The sequence below is a fragment of the Ziziphus jujuba genome, chromosome 12 (genome assembly GCF_031755915.1).
Source record: "Ziziphus jujuba cultivar Dongzao chromosome 12, ASM3175591v1".
NCBI classification, from domain to species: domain Eukaryota; kingdom Viridiplantae; phylum Streptophyta; class Magnoliopsida; order Rosales; family Rhamnaceae; genus Ziziphus; species Ziziphus jujuba.
Window position 1 is genome coordinate 2,237,048 of NC_083390.1, and position 26,537 is coordinate 2,263,584.

General features: G+C 34.1%; 3 protein-coding genes and 1 long non-coding RNA gene across 7 annotated transcripts; 2 read left to right on the plus strand and 2 right to left on the minus strand.

Moving 5' to 3' along the window:
* Positions 1-608: 608 nt before the first annotated feature.
* LOC107428067 (putative disease resistance RPP13-like protein 1) lies at positions 609-5,580 on the plus strand. 2 transcript variants are annotated; one of them, XM_060813274.1, is made up of 3 exons: positions 609-1,007; positions 1,115-4,948; positions 5,139-5,580. In XM_060813274.1, the coding sequence occupies exon 2, from the start codon at positions 1,139-1,141 to the stop codon at positions 4,913-4,915; it is 3,777 nt and encodes a 1,258-aa protein (XP_060669257.1). In that variant the 5' UTR covers positions 609-1,007; positions 1,115-1,138; the 3' UTR covers positions 4,916-4,948; positions 5,139-5,580. The 2 variants fall into 2 exon arrangements, with proteins under 2 accessions (XP_060669257.1, XP_024933915.3); XM_025078147.3 differs by having other exon boundaries at positions 609-4,948; positions 5,142-5,580.
* A 346-nt stretch (positions 5,581-5,926) lies between these two features.
* Positions 5,927-11,009, minus strand: LOC107428070 (uncharacterized). 3 transcript variants are annotated; one of them, XR_009635090.1, is made up of 4 exons: positions 10,391-10,967; positions 9,933-10,042; positions 6,492-6,594; positions 5,927-6,386 (listed from the first exon to the last, which is right to left on the minus strand). It is a non-coding gene; the product is annotated as an uncharacterized LOC107428070 (long non-coding RNA). The 3 variants fall into 3 exon arrangements; XR_001582327.4 differs by lacking the exons at positions 5,927-6,386; positions 6,492-6,594 and having other exon boundaries at positions 9,755-10,042; positions 10,391-11,009; XR_007237455.2 differs by lacking the exons at positions 5,927-6,386; positions 6,492-6,594 and having other exon boundaries at positions 9,755-10,074; positions 10,391-11,009.
* LOC112493241 (putative disease resistance protein At3g14460) lies at positions 7,513-16,603 on the plus strand. Its single transcript, XM_060813366.1, has 3 exons — positions 7,513-9,094; positions 11,499-15,382; positions 16,377-16,603. The coding sequence occupies exons 1-2, from the start codon at positions 8,812-8,814 to the stop codon at positions 15,344-15,346; spliced, it is 4,131 nt and encodes a 1,376-aa protein (XP_060669349.1). The 5' UTR covers positions 7,513-8,811; the 3' UTR covers positions 15,347-15,382; positions 16,377-16,603.
* A 2,108-nt stretch (positions 16,604-18,711) lies between these two features.
* On the minus strand, positions 18,712-22,595 carry LOC107428073 (protein MANNAN SYNTHESIS-RELATED 1). The gene is made up of 6 exons (XM_016038535.4): positions 22,214-22,595; positions 21,265-21,406; positions 21,079-21,149; positions 20,828-20,913; positions 19,663-20,242; positions 18,712-19,406 (listed from the first exon to the last, which is right to left on the minus strand). Exons 1-6 carry the CDS (start codon positions 22,313-22,315, stop codon positions 19,128-19,130), a joined length of 1,260 nt encoding a protein of 419 aa, XP_015894021.3. The 5' UTR covers positions 22,316-22,595; the 3' UTR covers positions 18,712-19,127.
* Positions 22,596-26,537: the final 3,942 nt, after the last annotated feature.

Genomic DNA, 26,537 nt, shown 5'->3' on the forward strand with positions numbered 1-26,537 from the left:
TTTTCCCCTTTTTTTGGTTTTGTTTTTGTTTTTGTTTTTGTTTTCAGTTTTTAGTGCGCGAGTTTTGAGTAATTTGAAACATGAAAATTTGTCAATATAGGTTGGATTAGAGCTGTTAGACATTGTTGTGTGGATTTATTTATTTATGCATTTATTTATTTATTTATGCAACACACTAATATATATGGTGGTATGGGCACACAGTTACAATTAAGAAAGAAAAGGAAAATAATTTTTTTTGCCGCTGTATATGCGCCAGTTATGTAAGCTGTTATTACAACTTATTACAGCTTGAGGTGTGCTGTAGACAGCGTATCCGCTGCCCACCGCTTTTGACTTTATCAAAAGGCTTAATCCAAAAGTGCCTTTACCGCCGCATGGCACAATTTAAATAATGGACAAAAAGCAATGCAAAGTAGCTTAAACAGTGAGGCAATGTTGGCCACTGTGGTTCACATGGACTAGAAAACAAATAATTCATATGACTAATCCATTTAAGAAAACAAAAAATATAAAAAGAGTGCATATAAATTAGCAGAACACTGTGTCAACAAGTTCTCCATTTTCATCCCATGCATCTCAGTTTGTGTGTGACTGACAGCCTATAAATTATAAGTGTTATGTAAGGATACATAGCCCGATGAAAACTTGTGGGCACCATGAATTGCCATTATGAAAAAAATAAATAAACAAATAAAACAAGAAAAAGCAGAAAGGAAGAAGAAACGAAAAGTAGAATTTCTCTTTTGCATTATGAGATTATTATAAGTTAAAGTTACATATAATTAATTGTTTTTCTTTAGCTTTCAAAACTCAGATTAGCTGTCTGGGAATGAATGAATGGAAGTCACAAATTATGGGAGGACACATGTTAAATTACAGTAACAATCTTGTAACCAGGCAAAAAAATGATAATAGTAAAATATTTGTTCCTGGGTCTTTGGTAGATCCACCCCCACTAGCAGTCTTTGTTTTTCAAATTTCAACAATCAATAGCTGTAGAAGAGGTGAGCAATAGGTGGAAATATCCATTCCGTTTTCTTTCAAAGAACTGAACAAAATCAGGTGCTACTGGTCCTCAGATTAATATTAGCTTTCTTTCAATCTCGCTCAGGTGTGTGCAAATTAAAAAGAAAACATGGCCGCAACATTGGTAGGGGGAGCTTTTCTCTCTGCCACACTTCAGGTGCTGTTTGACAGGATGGCTTCTCGTGAGTTCGTGGACTACCTGCGTGGAAAGAAATTCAATCATGGTCTGCTTAAGAAACTGAAGATTATGCTATTATCTGTTAACGCGGTGCTTAATGATGCAGAGGAGAAGCAAATAAGAAACCAAGCAGTGAAGGAGTGGCTGGATGAGCTTGAAGATGCTTCCTATGTCGCAGATGATCTCTTGGATGAGATTGCAACTGATGCTTTGCAATTCAAGTTGGAAGCTGGATCAAGAGCTGGCACTAGTAAGGTAAGTAACGTTGTCCCAACTTCTCTGAATTCCTACAATCCAGATATGGAGACCAAGATAGTGGAGATCCTTGAGAGACTAGAATTCATTGCAAAACAGAAAGATCTCATTGGTCTCAAAGAGGGGGTTGGTGAGAAACCGTCGCCGAGAATACCAACTACATCTTTAATAGAAGAAACTGTGGTTTATGGTAGAGACGGTGATAAGGAGGCCATAATCAAGCTGTTGGTAGCAGATGATGTGGGTAGCAATAAGGTATCTGTGATTCCAGTAGTGGGCATGGCTGGGGTTGGTAAAACCACCCTTGCTCAATTAGTATACAATGATGAGAAGGTCAAGGAGCACTTTGAGCTTAAATCTTGGGTTTGTGTTACTGAAGAATTTGATGTTTTTGCAATAACAAAAACAGTCCTTTCTGCAATAACTTCGCATTCTTATGAGAACACAGACTTGGATTTTCTTCAAATAAGGTTGAATGAGGGGCTAATGGGAAAGAAATTCTTGATTGTTTTAGATGATGTGTGGAATGAAAACTATGTTAACTGGGAGAACATGTTTAAACCTCTCAAAGATGATGCTCAAGGAAGCAAGGTTCTTGTGACAACACGCAATGAAAGTTCTGCACAGATCATACGCACTGTTCCAAACCATTATCTTGAGCACTTAAAAGATGAAGATTGCTGGCAACTATTTGCTAAGCATGCATTTGACAACGGACATCGTTGTGCACGTCCAAGCTTGGAAACAATTGGTAGAAAAGTTGTCAAGAAGTGCAAAGGCTTGCCCTTAGCTGCAAAAACACTTGGAGGGCTTTTGCGCTCTAGAGTAGATGTTGGAGAATGGGAAAAAATATTAGAGAGTGAGATTTGGGATTTCTCCGATAATGAGAGCAATATTCTACCAGCTTTGAGGTTAAGTTACCACTATCTTCCCTCACACTTAAAGCGGTGCTTTGCCTTTTGTTCAATTTTTCCCAAAGGCTATGAATTGGAAAAGCATCAGTTGGTCTTATTATGGATGGCAGAAAATCTTTTGCAACAACCGAAGAGACACAAGACAATGGAAGAAGTAGGCGATGAATATTTCCATGAGCTAGTTTCTAGGTCTTTTTTTCAAAGATCAAGTAGTTCACATGAATCTTGCTTCGTAATGCATGGCCTTGTTCATGATTTAGCCAAATATGTGTATAAGGAATACTGTTTTACATTAGAAGATGGAAACTTAGAGGAAATTGGGATGAAGGTGCGTCATCTGATTGTTGCACCATATGTCTCTTTTGAGAGATTTGATTCTATTTCTGAAGCAACTCATTTGCGCACCCTCTTACCATTATCTATATTTTCATTTCACTACTTGTCTAATGAAATAATGAATCATGTAATCTTGAAATTGAGGTGTTTGAGAGTATTAAAGTTTTCTGGCTGTAAAAATTTGAAGCAGTTACCTGAATCAATTGGTGAATTAAGGCATCTGCGCTACCTTGACCTCTCATGCACTCCAATCGCTAGGTTACCTGAATCTGTGAGTATGTTGTACAATTTACAGACATTAGATTTATCATTTTGTTGTAATCTCACTGGACTGCCTAAAGATATGCATCAGCTCATTAACTTGAGACATCTTGATATCAGTGGGAGTTACAAAATAAAGGAGATGCCAGAACAAATAAGTAAATTGAAAAATCTTCAAACGTTGAGTACTTTCATTGTGGGAAAAGATAATGGCACCAAGATTGGAGAGTTGAGGGAGCTTTCACACCTTCATGGAGAACTCTCCATTATGAATTTACAGAATGTTGTAAGTGCCAAGGATGCATCAGAAGCTAAGTTGATGAACAAGAAATATCTTGAAGAGTTGTGGCTTTGTTGGAATGGTGATACCAATGATTCTAAACATGACAGGGATGTACTTGATGAGTTATTGCCTCACACAAATTTGAAAGGGCTTAAGATCTTTGGATATGGAGGTACAAGATTCCCAAATTGGTTGGGGGATAATTCCTTTGGCAACATAGTTTCTATTGAACTTTCAGGATGTAAATTTTGTAACTCTTTGCCACCCCTTGGACAGTTGCCTTCCCTCCAAAGTCTTCATGTTGTACGGCTCAATGGAGTAGTGAATGTGGGAGCTGAGTTTTATGGAAATAGTTCTTCTATGATAAAGCCATTTATATCATTGGAAAGCTTACACTTCCATTCGATGTCAGCCTGGGAAGAATGGTTGTCAATTGAAGTCGAAGATGGTGAAGTTTTCCCTAAGCTTAGGGAACTCAGAATAACTGATTGTGATAGGCTAATTACTGTTGATTTGCCACACAACCTTCCATGTTTGACAAAACTTATACTTGATGGAACTAAGGCTTTTGTTTCAGCACTCCCAAGGACCCCATCTCTACGTAAGTTGAAGTTAGTCAATTGCAAAAAACTACAGCTACAGGAACTGCCACAGACAGTGGAATCAATTGAAGTTGGAGGATGTCATGGTGTAATATCATTGACTGAGACATTAAGGAGAAGCCGAACTCCTTTTCTTCGAAGTCTGCATATTAATAATTGTCCTTCTTCATTTATATTTCCTGCAGGATGTTTGCCCAGTACTCTGACAGAACTAGAAATCAAGAAATGTGAGAAATTAGCATTCCCATTTCACCACTCGCTCCAAACTTCCATTCAAAGGCTTGTGATATCAGACAGTTGTAGTTCACTTGATTTATTTCCTTTGGATTTCTTTTCCAACCTCAACGGTCTGTATATTAACAAGTGTGATAAACTGTATAGTCTGAGAGTGTCAAATGGTTTAGACTACAGCCTAACATCTTTATCACATCTGTTCATCCATGGCTGTCCTGATTTCGCATGTTTTCCTAAAGGCGGTTTGAATGCCCCCAGTCTCACTCATCTTTCAATTGTAGCTTGTAAGAATCTAAAGTGGCTACCTCAGGAAATGCATACCCTCCTCCCATCTTTGCAATTCTTGAGGATATGTCATTGTCCATTATTGGAGTTTCATTATGAAACTGGTCTTCCTTCTAATTTGCAAAAACTTATGGTCAGAAAGTGCTCTACACTCGTTGCAAACCGAATGAAGTGGAATTTGCAAAGCCACCAATCTCTAACACACTTTAGAATTGGTGATGAAGATTGTGTGGAATCCTTTCCCGAGGAAGGTTTGCTGCCTGTCACTCTTACCTGTCTTGAGATGGATAAACTTCCATGTCTTAAAAGCCTGAACATAAAGGGGCTTCAACAACTCACCTCTCTCAAAAAGCTATACATCCATTCATGTCCACAATTACAAAAGCTGCCAGAAGAAGGGCTTCCAACCTCTCTTGCTTCTTTACAAATCTATGGATGCTCTATATTGGAAGAAAGGTGCCAGAGGGAGAAAGGCGAAGATTGGAACAAGATTTCTCACATCTCCAAGATTATAATATACAGTGAGTTGATTTACTAAGATACATGCGGACAAGTATCTAACGCTTTGTAGGTAAGATATCATCATTGTTTTAACCATTTATTTTGGATATTAATTTTATAATTTATCGTGTCTTAGCAATAGCTATTTTTTGTTTTTGTTTTTCTAACTTTGTAATTATGTTCATTTCCTTCTTCCATTTTTTTTATTTTTTATTTTTTTCTGTTAATGCACTGAATAGTTCTATTTATTTAATTTACAGCAGAATTTACCCCCTTTCTCTCTATGGGGACTGAAGACAGAGGAGCAGGGCCACTGTGATGACTTTTCTTTCACTTCTCAACCAATATTTCTTCTTTTCAATGAATTGAATGGGATTTTAGTGTTATATAAATATATATATATATATATATACATGTACGTATATGCTTGAACACGCATGTTGGTCCTTCATCTATATGTCTTTCCTGTATTGCAGACTTGGAGAAAGTGTGCACTGTTAGGCTGAATAAAGGGTAAAAGCAACGGGGGTGACATTTGCTTTGGTTCCCCAATCTTCTTTCTAATTCCTAGTTCCTTTACATACGTGCTGATGTGTAAACTTTTCAAGCATATGAAGTTGTAAACATTGTTTGAAAGTATCTGTTTTTGTATAGAATTTTTGAGCTATCCATATATGGACTCTGGCGAGGATTCAGGTTATCTATAGCTGTTAATGTATTTTTAGTGATTTTTAATGCATTTTTAAGGTAGATAAAACCTCATTTATTGCTTTTAAATTGAATTATTTTAAAGCAAACTTTAGAAATTGTAGTATAAGGAGTTTTAGATATTTATTGGGACACGGCATCAATTCTTAATTTATGAATTTATGTAAGTTTTGTTAAAAGTTTATAATACGTATAACCTCAGTTGATTCCTACTTGATTATATAACAGAGCAAATTTTATTATATAGAACCTTCAAGTTTGGACGGAAAATTAATTGTTTCATCACGACCATGTCAAAAGAGGGAAGAAAACAGAGACTAGAAGACAGCAGAAATGGGCAATGGTCATAATCATATATCATTTTCTTCGAAGATGTTATATGAAACAGAGAAACTAAGGAAGAAAACCTAAGTTAAAAACTTTGTGCATCCATAAATTAATACAAGTTGGAAGTTTGTTTCCAATAAATAATTGTGTTTCTTTATATTTTATCAAATCTATTGGTCCACTACAATGACCAACCAATCAATGAAATCCAAAGTGCACCTACCATTAGTAGCACATGAACTATGTGACAAACTAAGAAAAGAAGACTTAATTCGCTGACATGCTGTGACAAAACTAATCAAGTGGAGTTCTGGTTCTCTCCTTTGCCATTAGACTTCTGTTTTCAGTCTGTCTCTGCTGTGCAAATTCATTCCGAAGAGAAGATGGCTGCTTCATTGGTGGGTGGAGCTTTCCTCTCCACTACCCTTCAGGTGGTGTTTGATAGGCTGGCTTCTTGTGATGTGATGGACTACCTGCGAGGAAAGTAACTCAGTGATGACCTCATCAACAATTTAAAGACTGTATTATCAGCTGTTAATGCTGTGCTCAATGATGCTGAGGAGAAGCATATCACCAACCCAAATGTCAAGCAGTGGCTGGATGAGCTTGAAGATGCTGCCCAGCATGCAGATGATCTCTTAGATGAGACTGCAACTCATGCTTTGCAATCTAAGTCAAAAGCTGAATCAGCAAAGTTGAAGACAAGTTATTCAAATGTTCCTTTTCCACTTCTGTCAGTTTATATAATAGTGATATGAAGAACAAACTGGAGGAGATTCTAAAAAGGTTGAAATTTCTTTGAAGAACGAATATATATGCTTGGTCTCATAGGCTGAATAAAAGGGAAAAAGCAAAAAGGTTGTGACATTTGCTTTGGTTCCACATTCTTCTTTCTAATTCCTTTTTCCTTTCCATGCATGTAGATTTGTAAACTTTCAAGCATATGAAGAGATATAAACATATTTTGAAAGCCTCTGTTAAAAGGAAACTTTACTGGGGATTTCTCATATCCCAACTAAATAGTTTCATCGAATCCCAAGATAATAGTCCGTCTCCTAGGAGTCTGACTTACTCATTTGGCCATGATAGAATTGATACTGAAACAGATGTGCTTGCACTTAAAATACAGAGCATTGTAATGGCTTGAAAAGTTTGTGTTAAGCATATCTTAGTTGTAGGTTTGGTATGCTGTATTCTCTCTGATTACAAAAACAGAGGCATCCACTACTCTGCTTCAGTTCTCTGTTTTTTTGTTTTCTCTCTTCGTTTTTATTATCTAACTTTTTTCTTGTCTTTTATCTTTCGTTTTCTAATCTAAAATTCTGAGTTGGGATTTCTTCCAGCTTTTCCTTTCTCCCAAAAAAAAAAAAAAAAAAAAAAAAGGAATTGTCATTTCTTCCACTATTCTCCAGAATTTTCACTTGTCATTCTTTTTTTTTTTTTTTAATATCTTTTATTCCTTTTCTGTTTCCCTCCATAAAAATCTTTAACAAAAATATTAATTGATTATTCAATTGTGATTTGGGAGTCCATTAACCCTAAAAAATTTTTACCACATCTTCTTATTCATCAATCTACTTTAATATATGATCAATTCACCCCCCCCCCCCCCCCCTCTAATATTACCGATTTATTCATTCTTTTCCATGATGGATTTTCCAACTTTCATAACATTTTTTTTTTTTTTTTTTTAAATTTGGTTAACTATGTATTCATTATTTGCTTATACAGATTGCTGATATTCAAAATGTCTGGCCAAAGTATGCGAACTGAGCTTTTGTTGATTGATTAATTGACTTGGAGAAGCCCTCTCGCTGTTAATGGTAGACATATGCACGGGTTTAACTTGTGTTGCATGCAATTCTTAGGGGCATTTGAACTTTTGTTAGATGGTACTAGTACTTAGACCTGTGGGAATCTTCTATCTTAGGGGTCTTACTTTTGATATTTTTACGTAGTTGGTAATAGTCTCCATTTCCCTCACGTTGATGGAAAGTATTTGCACACTATATTTTCATTGCATTAACCAAATCTTAATTGCAGGTTTGGTATATATACATACATATATATATATATATATATATATATATATATATATATCCTTGTTCTTTTTCTTCCTAAATTTGGTGTATCTGACAGGTTTTAACTCAACACAAATTTTGATGTTCAGGTCTTACAGCAGTAGGCGGGGTTGTTTCTTCGTTGTTTACACTTTCTTCTCCTAGAGATTCAATTCCTGTTGCACAAAACCTAGCTATATGTTTCAATTAATGCTGAGGATACAATTATTTCGATTTAGGAAGGACGGTAGTGGCTGGATCTTTTCCTAAGAGTTGATGTACATGTGATAATTGATAAAAAGATCGATTTTTTATTTTTTATTATTATCATTTTATAAAATGTTTATTCATTTTTATGAAAATTTTTAGCTACGGATATTCAGATTTTATAAAATATATCAATATCAGGCAACATGTTGCCTGAGGTATGCCTCTAACAACGTGTTATTTGATATGTATCCGGTTTTTATCAAAGTCCAGATATCCGAATGGGAAAAGGACTATTCATGTTTACATTAATAAGATTTTAGAGATATTGCTGATCTTTTAGAGACTTAGAAAAAACCTTACCAAGCAAACTTTCATCGAATGATTAAGATAAAAATTAGAGCAATAAAACAACATACTAACCAAACTTTCATTGAATGATTAAGATAAAAATTAGAGCAATCCTCCGTATTACTTTCCCTAAACATATTTATGTATTTAAACTACTCATATATGGATCCAGTCATATGGAGTACATAAGTTCTGTATTAGTAGCCTAAGTTCTGTATTAGTAGCCATTTCAACAACTGATAATATAATATTGAAGCCTTAAGGTGACATAATATTTGCAATGTCTCTCATATTGTTTGTCTGCAGGCTCTCCTCTTATGTCTTCGTTCTACATCTACTAAGCACGTCTAGTTTTATTCTTTCATTCTTGGGTTTGCTACGTTTTACCAACTCCAGCGGGGGCAGAAGTTCCTCTGAAACGTCAATCTCCTCTTTGAGTGGGTCAAGGGTCGAACAATGGCTCTATGGAGACTCCCCTGTTCCTTCTATATCCCCTGGGAGGATGGACGGTGACGAAGCCACCCCTAACCTCCCTAATCGGGGGGAAGAAAGCCAAGCGCCAGGTAGGAATGAGGCTGTATGCTTTTGTCTTTTTTCTCTGTTTTAATTACAGTTTAATACATTTGGGGTCTCTTCGAATGCTGTCCTTTATTCTTTTGAATGAGTTGAATGGGTTTGTGGTTATTTTTTATATATGCTTAGATATGCATGTTGATCCTCCACACACACACACACACATATATTATATCTTTTTCTGTAATGCAGAGTTGCAGTATTGGAGAAATTGTGGACTGTTTAGACTGAATCAAAGGGAAAAAACAATGGGGTGACATTTGCTTTGGTTCCACATTCTTCTAATTTCTTTTTTCTTTCCATGCATGTTGATGTGTATACTTTCAAGCATATGAAGATATAAACATAGTTTGAAACTATCCATTAAGCTTAAACTTTAGTGGGAATATCTCACATCGTGGCTAAATTGTTCTATCAAATCCCAAAATAATAGTCTATCTCCTAATTTTGCTGAATGATTAAGCTTGAATTAAAGCAATCCTCAGTATTGATCTCTACTCATATTTATAGTTTTAACCTACTTATGGATACAATTATGTGGAGTACATAATTCTGTGTTAGTGGTACATTAAAATGGTAGGTTAGTTAGCACAGCAATAGTTTTTACTTGAGTCCTAAGAGCGTTTAGAAGACCAAGCACACGTGCAAAATGCATAAATCAAAAACAGACATTATATAAATATGGAAAGTATAAAGGCTTCCAAAATACCATTCTCAAATAGAAGTACAAAACTCCATGCCATTCAAAGTCTGCTATGCACTTTTCCATCAAAGCTACAATCTAATAGACACTACATGGTATGCATTTGAAGTAGCAAGAAAATTCACCTGAGTATTATTGCATTTCTCTTCCAATCAACATATATAGGCACGGTAAGGAGATATTCTGAGTTCAGTGCAGATGTCACCATCAATTTCCTGCTTGATAATTCTTCAAACTGACAATCATAAACAAGTTGCAACAGCAACACTGAGAGAGAGACAGAGCATGGTAATTAACACGCCAAAATCTCTAACAACCATTAATATTTAATATATATATAGAGATATATATATCCATCATAACAAGTTTTTCAAAACCTTCAACCTGATAGGAAAATCACTAAAAGTGGTTTATGTTTGAGCATTAAATAATAGAACCCAATGTATCAAAACCAATATAACACATTGTGAAAGACTCCGTATAGCTTGTAAAGCTCCAAACTTTTTCTTCCTTCTATCATTTCCCTTTTGCCTAGACACTCTCAAGACACACTGTGGGACCCCAGATCTCAAAGAAATCTTACCTTTTTGACATTGTTAGACGAAAAAGCCAAGAGATTCCTCAAGTCGAAATAACAGAATGGCAATGGGTTGCTGGGTTCAATACTCCAAGCTCCCTACTTCATTAATGGCAGACTCAGACTCCTTCCCTTTACCCACAACTAACCCACTTGGATTCGGTGATCCCTCCTGCTTCCTTTGCCATTCTCAGGAAACTTGACTGCAGTTGCTGAGTTGTTGGAGATCGGTGAGAGGTTTGATTGGGACAACAATGACAAGTGGAAGAGAGGGGGGGGGGGGGGGGTGGTGTGGTGGGTGGTGTGGGTGGAGCAGAGTCAATTTTGAGCTTTTGGGTACCTCTAAAGGTGGTAGAATTCCAAGACATTGTAATGATGGAGGAAGAAAAAGAGATAGGGGATAAAAGGGTTACGAAAGTTGAGGTTTGTCCTGAAGATGGAGAGAAGAGAGAGAGAAGGGAGGTGGGGAAGGAGGAGAAAGAAGCTGGGAATTGCAGTCAAAAAGATAAAGGTGAAATTTAGAATTGGAGGGGTTAATAATGGGTTTTTGAAGGAGGGAATTGTGTTGCATTTTAGCTTTACTAATTTTCCTTTTCCATTTTAATTTTACTATGTTTGTTTTTTAGTTTATTAGGGCTATATAATTATTTTTTTGGTAGTATATAATTTTGCATTTTGAAAAAATATTATATAGCAACTAATTCTGACTTTATTAGTATTATAAACTATCGATGTAAAGTAATAGTTTTTTTTTTTTTTTTTTTTTTTTTTTTTTGGTTATATGACTAAGTCAAGGGGGAAGAAAACAGAGAATGAAAGACAAAATAAGAGGGTAATGGATCACCATCATGTACAGAAAATAATGAAAGAAAGCACAATTTTTAAATTAAATTCTCCGATAATAGGTCGATACAACCGTGGAAATGACCAACAAACCAATAAAATTCAAAGTCCACCTACAATTACTCTAGAAGAAGTAAAAATCCAACAAAATCACTATGCTAACTTGCAACGACCAAATCAACTTCTACTGGTACTCTTCAACGCATTTGTTTTCGGTTTTAAATCAATTCCTGCTATTCTGAATCAGTTCAACGGTTTTACATGGCTGCAGAATTGGTGGGTGGAGCTTTTCTGTCTTCTGTGTTTCAGTCGGCTTTTGATAGGTTGGCATCTCCTGAGGTGGTGGCCTACTTGCAAGGAAGCAACATTAGTGACGATATGATCTGCAAATTGAAGATTGTACTATTAGCTGTTAATGCAGTGCTTGATGATGCAGAGGAGAAGCAAATCACCAGCATAAATGTCAAGAAATGGCTGAACGAGCTAGTAGCTGCTTCCTATGAGGCAGACGATCTCTTGGATCAGATTGCTACTGATGCTCTGCAATCTGACTTGGAAGCTTCTGGTTCAAGAAAGTACAAAAAAAGTAAGTTATCCGACTTAATTTCCAGTTCCATTTCTCGCAGATCATATAATCAAAATATGAAAAAGAAGCTGGAGGAGATTCTTAGAAGGTTTAAAGTTTTTGAAAAAAGCATAAATATCCTTGGTCTCACTAGTAAGAGTGTTGGTGAGAACTCATCACCAACACAACCGACCACATCACTGATTGAAGAAACTGAGGTCTTTGGTCGAGATGGGGATAAGGAGGCCATAGTCAATTTGTTGCTTACAGATGATCATGAGGGTAGGAATAAGGTGTCTGTGATCCCAATAATAGGCATGGGTGGCATTGGCAAAACCACCCTTGCTCAATTAGTATACAATGATCACGCAGTTGAGAAGCACTTTGACCTCAAATTATGGGTTTTTGTTTCACAGGAGTTTGATATTTGTAAGGTAACAAAAACGGTCCTCTGTGCAGTAACTACATCTGGTTCTCATTCTTATGATGACACAAACTTAGATTTGCTTCAAAGAAAGTTGAAAGAAGGGCTAACAGGGAAGAAATTCTTAATTGTTTTAGACGATGTATGGAATGAGGATTATAATGATTGGCAGAAAATGAGAACACCTTTTAATTTTGGGTCTCATGGAAGCAAGATAATTGTAACAGCACGCAGTAAAGAAGTTGCAGATATCATGGGCACGACTCCAACTCCTTTTCAGCTTGAGCCGTTGAAAGATGAAGATTGCTGGCAAATATTTCAATGGCATGCATTTGACAAAATTAGAGATTCTAGCGTACGTCAAGTCCTAGAGAAAATTGGTCGAGAAATTCTTAATAAATGCAAGGGCTTGCCTTTGGCTGCAAAAACACTTGGAGGCCTCTTGCGTTCTAAAGAAGATGTGAGCGACTGGGAAAGAGTATTAAAGAGTGAGATTTGGGATTTGTCGCATAGAGAGAGCAAAATTCTACCAGCTTTGTTGCTAAGTTACAACTACCTTCCGTCAGATTTAAAGCGATGTTTTGCTTTTTGTTCAACATTCCCGAAGGACTATGAATTCGAGAAGCATGAACTCATTTTATTGTGGATGGCAGAAAATCTTTTTCAGCAACCAAACATAAATAAAAGAGTGGAAGACATAGGGAATGAATATTTTAATGAGTTAGTGTCTAGGTCATTTTTGCAAAGATCAAGTAGACAAGAATCTTGCTTTGTCATGCATGATCTGGTTCATGATGTGGCCAGATTTGTATCGAGGGGATACTGTTTCACATTTGAAAATGGCAACTCAAATGGAAATATGATGAAAGTACGTCATCTAGCTGTTGCACCAGATGTTTCCTTACAGAGATTTGGCCCTATTTCTAAAGCAATTCATTTGCGCTCCCTTTTAACGTTGCCTGGACGTTCATTCCCGAGCTTATCTAATGAAGTAGTGAATAATGTAATTTTGAAGTTGAGGTGTTTCAGAATATTATCATTGTCTGGTTGTCGAAATTTGGAGTCATTAAGTGATTCAATTGGTGAGCTTAAGCATCTTCGTTTCCTTGACCTCTCTTGCACTTCAATCAAAAGATTGCCAAATTCTGTGAGTATGTTGTACAATTTACAAACATTAAAGTTATCAGGGTGTGTTGAACTCATGGAGTTGCCTGAAGATATGTACCATCTCATCAACTTACGACACCTTGACATCAGTGCCTGTTCTAATTTAAACGTGATGCCGAGACAAATAAGTGATTTAAAAAGCTTACAAACATTGAGTACTTTCATCGTGGGAGAAGATAATGGGACGAAGATAGAAGAGTTGAGGGAGCTTTCAGATCTGCACGGAGAACTTTCGCTTCAGAATTTACAGAATGTTGCAAGTGCCACGGATGCATCGGAAGCCAGGTTGATGGACAAGAAATATCTTGAAGGGGTGCATTTGTTTTGGGAAGTCAACACAAATTATCCGTTAAATTTACGTGGGAGAGGCTATGAAAACGATACGATGCATCATAGAGAAGTAGTTGAAAAGCTGTTACCTCACACAAACTTGAAAAGGCTTTCCATTAATGGATATGAAGGTATTTCATTCCCAACTTGGTTAGGGGATCATTCATTCTGCAACATAGTTTCTATAGAACTTAGAGATTGTAGATGTTGCAACAGTTTGCCACCGCTAGGACAGCTACCATCCCTCAAAACTCTCGAAATTACAGGACTTAGTGGAGTGGTTACTGTTGGTGCTGAGTTTTACGGGAATATTGGTGGTTCTTCTGTAACAAAGCCATTTGCATCACTGGAAGTCTTAAGTTTCAGAGACATGTCAGCCTGGGAAGAGTGGTCTTCGATTGGAGTTGAAGATGGTGAAGTTTTTACTAAGCTTCAACAACTCCATATAAATAAATGTAACAGGCTACGTTGTGTTGATTGGCCTGACAGCCTTCCATGTTTAACGGAGCTTGAAATTGAAGGAAAATATGGAATTGAGGTGGTTCTTGAATCATCACTCCCAAGGACTCCGGCTCTTCGTGAATTGAAGTTAGGCATGTGTGAAAAATTACGACTAGAGGAACTTCCACAGAAAGCGGAATCAATTCATATCGGAGGAAATAATGGTGTAGAATCATTGATTGAGGCGATCAACAAAGGCCAAAACTCTTTTCTTAAGAAAGTGCATATTCAAAATTGTTGTTCTGCAATTACACTCCTTCCTGAATGCCTGCCCACTAAGTTGACAGAACTAGAAATCAAGTGTTGTAAAAAATTAGAATTCCCAATGCAACGCTCACACAAAAGCTCATCCATTCGAAGAGTTACAATCAGGGATTCTTGTGATTCACTTAGATTCTTCCCTCTGGATTTCGTTCCCAACCTTATCAGCCTCGATATTTGCAATTGTGAAAATCTCGAATCTTTAGGAGTCTCCTCATATGGGGATGGGATGCTAAGATATCTATCTGCTATTTCTATTTATGGTTGCCCTAACTTTGCATCTTTCCCTAAAGGCGGATTGCATGCCCCCAACCTGACCAAACTTAGAGTGGATGGTGGCAAGAAATTGAAGAAGCTACCTGAGCAAATGAGGAACCTCCTCCCATTTTTGAACTCCTTGGAGATCTCTAATTGTCCACAGTTGGAGTCGTTTCCTGAAGGCGGTCTACCCTCTAATCTGAATAAGCTTTGTGTTCGAAACTGTCCTAAGCTCATAGCACAGCGAATGAAGTGGAATTTGCATGCCCTCCAAGCTCTTAAGGATTTTAGAATTTGTGATGAATGTGGAGGAGGAGGTATAGAATTGTTTCCGGAGGAGGGTTTGCTACCCTCCACTCTTTCCTCTCTCGGTATCTGTAACTTTCCACATCTTAAAATGCTGGACATAAAAGGACTTCAACATTTCACCTCTCTCGAATCTCTAAGAATCTATAAGTGCCCTCAATTACAAAAGCTGCCACAACAAGGTTTGCCTACCTCTCTTAAACATTTTCGAATTAATGGATGTCCACTCCTCAAAGAAAGGTGCCAAAGGGAGATAGGGGAAGACTGGAACACCATTTCTCACATCCACGACATTTCGATCCGCTAGCGATCATTTGCATCACACTCCATGCAAGCCTCGTAGGTACGTCATATATTTTCGCATAATTCAACCCTTTTCATTTTATTTATTTTTTTTTTTTTGGGTTTACCATTGTAAACATTATTTCCTATTATTTATTTATTTATCCGAATATGTTAAGGACTAGTTTTGCAATATTTTCTCTGCATTCTCTATTCCCTCACCAATTCCAAAAAACAAAGAAGCAGCCACTGCTTCTTCTATTTCACTTCTTTGCTTTAACCTTTTTCCGTTCCTTTTTAGTTTAATTATATTTTACTACTTTTTTTTTTTACTTTTTTTTTCTCTTCATTTTTTTTTTTAATGTTAAAAAATTGTACATTTGTTGCTCCAATTGCTTGCTTGCTGAATTTTTTATTGCATTAGCCCAAATAAACTACACCACAATCTTCTTATTGGTATATTTAGCCATCTTTTTAATTGTTGAATTACTTGCTTCTCAATCTTATCAGCGTCTTAGACTCTCAAATTTCAAAAGTTCTATCATTCCATTCCTGTTGGTTGAATGCATTCTCAACTTGGTTGGCAAAGTAACTTTTTTTCTCTAATATCATTGAGGTTTTCACCATATTATCCATGATATGTTCTGTTTCTTTTTACTTTATGTTTTGGAAAGTTTTCTTGCTGTTCAAGTTCACTGCAGTATATGTGGCTGTCAATTTACTTTTTTGGTAAACTGTAATATTAACGTTGATCATCTCTATCGTTGTCACCATTGATCTTTTGCTATGTTTTCCTGTTCTTTGTTTTCTGAAATGATTGTTTGGTTCCACATTTTCTTCTCAATTACTAACTCTTCACATGGTGCATTTTGTTATGCCAAGTTCTCTACTTCAGAGGATTGTTAGCATTTTTCTTTTCTTTTCTTGTTTCAATCTCAATGTTGCACTTTTCTGTTTGTGACATCCAGGATGCTTGATGGTTTATATGAATGAAATGTTTTCATTTATACTCAAATATGCTTGTTGATCCTCTATCTAATTTTTATGTATTGCAGAACTGGAGAAATTGTGCCCTGTTTTCTGATGAATCAAGGGTGTAAAAGCATTGGAGTGACTTCTGTTTCGGTTCCACATTTTTCTTTCCAATTTCTTTTCTGTTCCCTGATCTTTTTTACATGTTGAAGTGTAAACTTTTCAAGCATAAGAGGTTGTGAACATAGTTTGAATGTATGCGTTTGTATGGATTTACTGAGCCACCTATATAGACTATGAGTCTGTGACATCAATTTATTTCTAGTTGCTAATGCATTTTTATTCATTCAATAGATTTTGAGGTACATGGAACCTCATCCATTAAATTGAAATACAATTGTTTACCGTAAAATTTAAAATTTAAAACAATGATTAGATTTTTAGATATTCATTACGACCTGAAATCAAGTGCAGTCCATAAAGAAAATTTTAAAAATGCTCAAATAATTGTAATCAATTAACAAGTTGGAAAATGGGATCAAGAACCAGCAAAAGTAAGGCAAGTAACTTTGTCCATGCTTCTCTCATAGCTCTTATGATTGAGGTACAAAGATTAAGATGGAGGAGATCCTAGGGAGGTTTCCTTGTTCCCATACAGATCTTTGGTTGGAGAAGAATGTGCTGTATTCATGGTAGGGATGGTGATAAATTGGCCATAACCAAGACTTCTTGCTGCTACAACAAAAGTATATTAGAAAATTCAACAAATAAAGGAATCAGTAACTCGTGCTTTTGCAGCTATATTCAGAGTATTTATTGACATGCTAGTCATTGTGGAAAAAGATAAAAAAGAACAAAATCCAACTAGACCCACCACGAAAGAGTATAAGCATCCCATTGATAAGATTCCCGCCTTTAGAAAAAGGTTGAATCTTGGACTAGCAAATGGCTTTCCGATGCTTGGTTAGACTTTTCTCTCATCCTAGCAGTGTTGTTGGGTATTCAGGGCTACTGTGAGTGTGCCTACCAACTATGTCTGATAGCTGTTTTAATAATTGAAAGCTGTTTTAATACAAAGTAAAAACAAAATAACAAATTCTATCATATTGATTCTATATATGTCCACAAGCATTATTATCTTATAATACATTGCAAATTACATTTTTCACAGTATATCATTGCCAACAAAAATTAGGTCCAATTATCCCTTAAGAATAGTAAAACAACAATAAAAAGGGATAGAAGATTACTTTTGACAATTACATTAACTATGTCAAGTATATTGATCTTTCCATTTTCAGATTCGTAATGAGTCCATCTTTTAGAGTGGCAGAACACGACAATGCTCTTCAGGCTGCTCTTTCAACAGGTGCTCCACAGGTTTCTCTCTCATTATCAGAAAATATTTTCCAACAACATTTTAGAACACTATCAATATATATCCTGGACTTTGGCTTCTGTGGTGATTTATTCGAATTTAGAAAGGCCTCCAAATAAAATCTAGGAATTTTGTTAAAAGCAATGTGAATTTTCACTATTGTTAAAGTAATTACATAAAAAAGTGTTATAGAATGATAACAGGTCATCTCCATTACGAGTTTGGGTTCAAAATCCAGACATAGTATTGGCATTTCATTCATGTAGTGCTGTATTTTTCTGTTAGGTTAATCACTTTCTTGTGATATAGCGATTTGAAATAATACACTCATTGCACGCCATAGGAGATATTTTTATTGGGTTCACAATTCCAATTTTCATGTAACTATTTTTTGTTAGTATATTAGTTATTTAGAGATTAGTTAATCTTTTCAACCATACGTTTGCTGAATGATCAAGGAGATCAGAGCAGTCCCCAGAACCAACTTTTTTCTGAAACTGTAAGAAATATAAGGGGCAAGTATATAAACTTTGCTAGTAATTAATTACTGTTAAGAAAAATCTTCTTAAGCGATATTACTTGTTACTTAGACGTCATTTCGTCATTTTCCATCCAAGTGATGGTAGAATTGAAGCCTTATTGGAGACCTCATGCTGCTCTGTTTGCTGATCACGGGCTTTTTTTTTTTTTCTTTTTTTTTTCTTTTTTTTCTTTTTTTTTTTTTTTTTTTTTGTTTTTGGGTTCACCTGTCAGAAACTCAGGCATCCTTGTGGAATTCCACTTGGAACAATTCCACACACATAAAAATATTTTGAAATACGGAACTTGGAACTTGGGGTTGCTTATACATCAGATTCATCAACAATATGTATATGCATGTATCTGTATACCTTCAGCTTATAAAACTTTATACTGGCTGCACAAAGAAAAATGACAGTCCAATATATCTTTGAATCAAGAGGGAAAAAAGACAGTTTCAAAGAAACAAAAAATTTAATGTTCAATGAACAGCTCTAGAAAAAATATGGAGATATCACAAATATTGAATAGGAACTAATAAAATATCAAGAGGGAATAGCATACCCAAATGCTGGAAATAAACATTTTCACCCAAAAATGGAAAACATTTTGACAACAATAGTACAAAGAATAAATATAGGCAAACGTTGTTCTGCAGAAAATATTGAACATATTAAACAATGATAGGCTCAAAACTTCTATTCCTATCACTGAACTGTCTTTAAATATCACCTTAAATAGAGATACTTCTTCTGTTAGGGTTCTTCAAACACAAATTGGAGTGTATATTGACTTGTCTACCTGCTCACCCAAAATGTTTGACTAAGGTGAAAAAGGAAGCCAGACCTTCTTTGAAGGCAAGAGCACATATGCCATGCTTTCTCAAGTTCTTTCTTTTTTTTTTTTTTTTTTCTTTTTTTTTTTTTTCACACAGAGATTAGCAAAAACATGAATAAGCCAAATGGTTCTTCTTTGAGACATAATGCGTGATAAAATCCGTGGCTGAAGCTGAGGAAACCGAAATGTCTGCTGGTACAAGTATCTGGGTCTTAGCAGTAGCAATTCTCTTACCAGCCACATTTGCATAAAAGAGGCCAGAGATTGCAGGAACAAATACATCACTCTGAGAACACACATAGAAGTCAATAATCTTTTCCAATTCTGAACTCTCTGAATCCAGGAACTTTGACTTTTTATCTGCAGGTATTATTCCATCCTGCAATAATTTTCCAAAGTAAAAAGAATTTTAGAATGCTGAAGACCAAGGATTATTAGAGTTGTTACAGTTTTGAAGACCAGAAAGTGATTCATAATAGTGAGTCATAATAACTCAGCTCTTTTGTTAAAAAAAAGAAAATAAAAAATTATTTTAATGCTGTACGTGGTTGTCATCAACTCAAGTGAATAAAAATGCAGATAAAATCAGAAACAAAAAGCAAACAATTCAAAGCACGTCAGAAGAGATCCCTCACCTTAGTATAAGTTTTAGGGAAGATGTCCTTCAGAGCATCTAGGCTGCTGTCCCATTTCGATTCAGTCAAATAGACTGTGGTATCCTTGTTAAATCCAATTTTCCTCAAAAACAAAGCTACCTCTTGTGCATTGTAACAACTTTTAGCTTCAGCTTCACCATCTCCTTGACAACCTTTTTGCTGCAATATGTCAACCCTCAAGTCCACTGCAACAAATTGGCCATCTGACTTCCGACTCAAAGTTTTTAGCCGCTGAACCATTGAATCAACCACTTCACGAATCTCATATTGCAACTCTAAAGTTCCAAACATTGCCAAACATGCAACTGAATTGCTGTTGCTCTTTTTGTCTGTCTTTTTCATGTTTACTGAAGGGAAGTAAGTGGCCAGCCTAATGTTGCCCTTTTTCTTATAAACCGGTTCAACATGTTCTGCAATGTAGTCTTCTGTAACCCGATTAGGGACCTTCACAACTGCAAGATTCTTTGTTGATAAGCTGGCAGGCTGCTTTTTTGCCACTCTGACCACCCCATCCAGGCTATTCACAAACTTAGGAACATCATAAACTTCTTCAAAGCTCCTGCAAATATTCAATTAAATCATTTTCCAAATAGAACTTTCATCAAAACCAAGAGTTCATGGAATTAATACAACATTTTCAGCAGGACTGCAACTGGATTTCCACAATGAGCAATCTAATGTCTTTCTCTATATCCTTGTAACTGGTTATGACAACCATATCCACTGTAAAAACTTCTATAGACAAGACTCTGAATGTCTAAGAAAGAAAATATATCATAATCTGCAGCATGATATTGGAACAAGAAATGCAGTCAAGTTTTGAAGCCCAAACTTGAGTTCAGGCAGAGAAAAGCAGAGGCAGAGCCAAGACCAAGTCAGTCTAAAATAATATAGAATCATGGCAGTAAAAGAAAAAAGATTAGCAAGTTATGCATTTAACCAATTTTTGCATTCAGGATTTAGGTCATAAGTATAGTTTCACTATGCTTAACAATATGATCTTTCTTCCTTCATGCTAAACAGAAAGCAGAAAGGAAAAAACAAAAGAAAAGCAACAAGCAACAGAGTTTGTCTATTTGTTAAAAAAAATAGAAGAAATGAGCGAAATATTTCTTTTTTCTTGTAGAGTTATTTCAAACACTACCTCTCATCACCCGGGTTGCTTCCTCTAATGCTAGGGAGAACAAGAGTCGCTCCTAGATATCTTGCCACTACAACTGCATCCGCAATCTGAAGAACACCAAAGAACATATTAAAAAATAAGAGATAATAGACCCCTAAAAAAAAGGAGAGAAAAGACTTATGAGATTTGAAAATAATCAGATTGCTGAAGTGGAAATGATAGATTTTGCCACCATATGAACAAAATGAACTATTACTAGTTGATCTGGGTACCTGTGAAACATGGTATTCAGGGCCATTGGTTAACGAGAAAATGACATACCCATCTGTGTCCTCAACATCATCTGCCATTCAAGCAACAAAAATGACATGTGGAAGCAGAAACAAAAGAGATACATGAAATGGTCATAGATGAAATATTGTATTATTTTTAATTTTCAAATCTTGAAGCAAACTTACCTAAAAGTGCCCTTGACCAACATGGTTTTAGCTCTTCAACATCAGCTTGCCAAGGCCCTTTACCTGGTTCTGCAAGAGTAACGAGACCCTCCTTTGAATTCTTTGCATTATCCAAAACACTCCGATCTCCAGGGAATTTTTCCTACACAAAGGGGAAGAAGAAAAATAAGAAAGGTGTAAATCAAGATCTGTGCTAATCATTTCCAACAAAACAATGTAAAACTTTATTAGAAATCCAGATAATCTCTAACAAAACTTTTAACCAACTTTTTTTTTTCCTTCACTGTCAACAGAAAGCTTAAAAAAGTCTTTTACTAGCTCAAAATTCCGTTTTCACTTTTGTTTCTTTTTCTCTCATAAAAACTAGAACTTTTCACTTCTATCCAATGTTTTCCACGAAACAAGCAGATGGTAGGAAAATTATTATGCTAAATCATAGAAAAGGTGAAGAAATGATAAGCTGAGTCATTCTGAGTCATTCTTCCTAATTTAAATATTAATTACAATAAATCACATCAAGAATCGAACTTTGAAAATGAAACAACAAAAAACTGAACACAAGGAATAGAAGTGATACATCTGGAAGGCAATTAGACAAAAATAAGTTTCTGAACAGCCATAAAATCTGAAGCTTTTGTTCACTTTATACAATATTTTACATGAAACAAACAAAAGATAAGAAAATATTTCTGTTAAACCATAGAAAAAGTATATAAATGACATTGAGCATGAGTTATCTTCATAATCTCAGCATCAATAACAACAAAATAAAACCAAGATTGGAACTTTAACCAAAAACAAAAAAGCTGAACAGCATGAATAGAAGTAAATCTTCTGGAAAATGATTAAACATAAAATTGAAAAGAAATCTAAACTGGATCAGATAAAGAGATGAGAAAAAACGCAGTGAGAGTGAGAGTGTGAAACTGAAAATATTGTCTCGACTTACTTCCACAGAATCAAAATGGTCTCTCTTAATCATATTCCCAAGCATCACAAACATTGTGAGTGTAAGAATCCCAGCCACAACTTGCCTCAAATCCACCCCCATCTCTTTCACTCTCAAAAACCTTTCTCAGATCTTCTTCTTCTTCTTCTTATTCAACTCAAACAAACAAACACACTCTCTCTCACACTCTCAAAGCCACAAGCAAGAGAAAGAGAAAGAGGGAGACAAACTATGAAGAAATCCAGGAGACCCACCAATGAAACACTAAAAAAGATCAAGCATTGGGCAGTTTTAGTTTGAGAGAGAAAAAAGAATGAAGAGTGTATTTAGGAGCTAAACTAGGAAGGTTTAAGACAAAAAAGAAACAGGGTTTTTTGGGTTTCTTTCTCACACGCAAACACTGCCTAAATAACAATACTACTTGTTCTGTTTGCTTCTTGCACCACCGACACTCTCTCCAAGAAAATGACGGCTAGCCTCTTTTTTCTTTTTTTCTTTTTTTTTTTTCTTTTTTCTTTTTCTTTTTTTTCCCTATAAAATATAATCAACATGTGACGAAGCACTGCAAATTACGAATCCCCATATTAATCAAAATACAAAAATATGAATAATTTGTCTGTTATTTAATTAAATACATAAAAAATGGTAATACACATATATGATTATGAAGAAAAATGTTGTTTTTATTAGACAATTTTTATCTTTTTCAGTAAATTAATAGATAACTTGATTTGCATCATTAGCATGTCAATTCTATTATGAATTTATGATATTCTACTCTTTTCTTTTTCTTTTTTTTTTGTTGGAATAAATGATTTTTTAATTGTTGGTTTGTACAAGCACACTCGATTGATGTCTAATCCAAATCCATCTTTGTTTAGGGCTTTCACAGAATATAAAACTATAAAATCTTTAAAATCTAAAGACAAAATGAAAATACAAATGATTTTATTGAAAGTTTATTTACTGCATTTTTCATCTTGTCATTTTATTTGTTATGTATTTATAAATTAATTGGACAAAGTGTAGAGTTTTTGCTTTTCGTTTTGAAAGACTAAATTATTGGGTTAAAGCAAATAAAAAATAAAAGTTTTTTTTTTTCTAATAATTTCATGAGTGAATAGTAGAATATAGACACTGGTGGATGTGAAGCAAAATAGACCCACTTTTTTTTTTCAATATTTTAAGGAAAAGTTCAAATTAACATTATTATATAATGTTTATAAATATATATATACATTATAATTTAATGCTTTAACTATGCCGACTAAAATTGCGCCCATTTATTGTACAAATTGCATAGACTAAAATTTTCTTTAGCATATGTAACAAGTTATAGAAATGTGGGGAAAAAAGTAAAGTGAACAAAAAAGACATATAAATCAAGGTTAGTTGGCATTATCAATATACTAATTACAATAGCTTGTTAATTATCTATAAGTTATGATAAAAGAAAAAAAATTATCTATAAGATGAATCGTTTTAACTGTAATTATTCTTGAAAATGAAATAAAGACTGCCACCAACTGATATTACATTATTAATTATACATAGTTGGTTCTAAAAATAATAGCATTAAGGATAAGATCATTTTAGTTGTTAGTCTTAATTCTAAAGTATGGTAAAATGTCATTCACACGTCTATTCAATATTAGTTGAAAATTTGATCGTAAATTTACCCCAAAAAAAAAAAAAAGATGAAAATTTGATAGTAAATATGAAAAATAGTTTAAACATTAAACTATATACAAATTATATGAAATGATATTTTACTAGTTTATACTAAAATTAATTTTTTAAAAAATAATATCAAACTTTCTTTTCTAAAATGTTTTCCAATAACATAATTAATTATTAGTGACAAATTTAATTATATTTCTTAAAATTAATTGAACAATTTTTATGTTTTTTTTCTTTCTATCTCAGTCCGCTCCTTTAGAACTGAACACCAAAATTCACGTAACCCTAGTTCACGCAATATATATGTATGTTTGTTTTGTTGTTATAATTTTCTGTGCAAGTGAGTCCCACTCCAACTCCTCCATGTGATAGATGGTCCATTCAACAATTCTTATATCAACATCCGTTCTTGATGTTATTATCATTATTCTTAATTCTTACTTCTTTTTTACAACTTTTTTTGTTTCCTTTTTTTTTTTTTTTCCAAGTTATTTATAACATCTATTTCCACCCATATGTAGGAGTGGTACCTAAATATATTTTGGAGGAAATTTATATGATAGTGTCTTAATTCTTCAACACTACAAGAAAAGAAAGATGTATTTTTTTAATTAAAATTCTTACAATAAAATATATAAAGAAAAAATGTTAATATTAATACTATAAACCAATTGATATATATAAAAATGTTAATAATAAACATGCAAAACAAAAGTTATAATTGAATAATATTGGACCTACTACTTTACTTGTCACATTTTTCTGTCCTGGTTTTTGTTCTTTGCTTCTTTTATGGTGGGTCTCAATATATATGGCTTTTTTGTTTCCCTACATTACATTACATTACTCAGCGTGACCAAAACATTTATAACCAAACAAAAGAAAACAAGGAGATATTAATTAAATGTGTCTGGTCTACATGATCTAATTTACGTCCTATTGTAATTGTAAAATTTGAGTATCTAAAATTTTAAAATAAAATAAAAAATTGCTCTTATTTTGGGCTTACATTTTTGGATACCCAAATAATTAAATTCGAAGGAATAATTTTACAAAAAGAGAAATCGTTTATCATGTTCATGGAAGGTGGTTTTAGTATATCTATTTCCGCATACTTGTTGGTAAAATGATTTTTTTTAATTCACTTAATAATTTTATTTTCCTTAAAACCCAACAAATTCATTTATTTATTAGTTCTAGTATAAGTCAATTAATGTCTCATTACTTTAAAATCATGATTACATATGAACTTAGTAAAGTCAATTTATTATATACACATATAGTTGATTTACCAAAATTAAATGATATTAAAAAGCAAACTAAAGAAGATATTTTAGTGGCAATTAATGACTTTACTTTATAATCTGCTTAAAAAAAGGGAATGATTATAATAAGATTTACAAACCTACGGAATCAAAGAATATTACATCATACAAAAAAAAAAAAAATCAGAGAATATCAAATTAGTGCAAAACCGCACAAATTAAATTACAAAAAAGTAAATAAAGAAATAAATGAAAAGAAAGAAAGAAAAATCCAAGAGAAGAAGAGTGGTAGCATCTGATACGGACCTGCTGCCAATGAATCCGCCTCAGACAACGGGTCCGGAGTCAACAAAAGCAGTTTACTGTTTCAACTTTTTAGATTAGGATCTAATTGCATTTTATTTATTTATTTGTTTTTATTTGTATATTTTTTTATTGATTTATTTCTCTAGAACGCAACCTACCTTAAGTCTTGGATCTTGATGATTTAAATATGGTAGAGTAGGTAAGACTTGTTGTATTTAAGCTATTTGTTTGAGAGAAATCATGGTAAATGGTGTAAAAATAAGTTTTTATTTATTGCAATTAGTGATTGCTTTTTAATTTTATATATATATATATATATATATTTTTTTTTTTTGGGTGAAATTTTTTTAATCAAAATTAGTTGAGAAATTGTTTTCAGAAGTTGAATGGGTATTGGGAGTTTGAAGATGAAGATTGTTCAACTACCTTTTGGCTTTTGCTAGTCAATGGTTTATGAAAACATAAAGAAACTTAAGTAGGATATTTCCTCATTCAATGGTAGGATCTACTTATATGAGAAATTTTTCATTTGAAAATTAATTACCAGAATCCGTGACGACCTTGAAAATGATTTAAGGATTTCTTTTCCCAGATTGACCTATATATTTCCAATTTTTGATTTATTACTAAGAAAGAATTATAAATATTATTGTAAACAACATGTAGTGCTACATGCTTGAAATTATTTACCATCGTATACTAATATTTAAATATATTTTATTAAATTATTCATAATTATATAAACTAATTTTAAATAAACGAATCCGTAAGGGGTATCAATGAAAAATCATCAAGGTAAACGATTTAGTCACTATATTATTATGAATATTCGAAAGTCATGATAATATCAATCCTGGATGTTTTGTTTATCCCTTAAATTGTGTTATATATATTAATTATCTACTTTTAATCGATTATCTACGTCTTACACACGCTCAATGATATAACTCTCCTTTTAATCTTTTTGTTTTCTTGCCTATATTCAATCACTCAAACATTAATTATTGTTCTTTTACAACATTTCATTTTCTCTGTTTTTTTTTTTTTTTTTTTTTTTTTTTGTTGGGTGATTT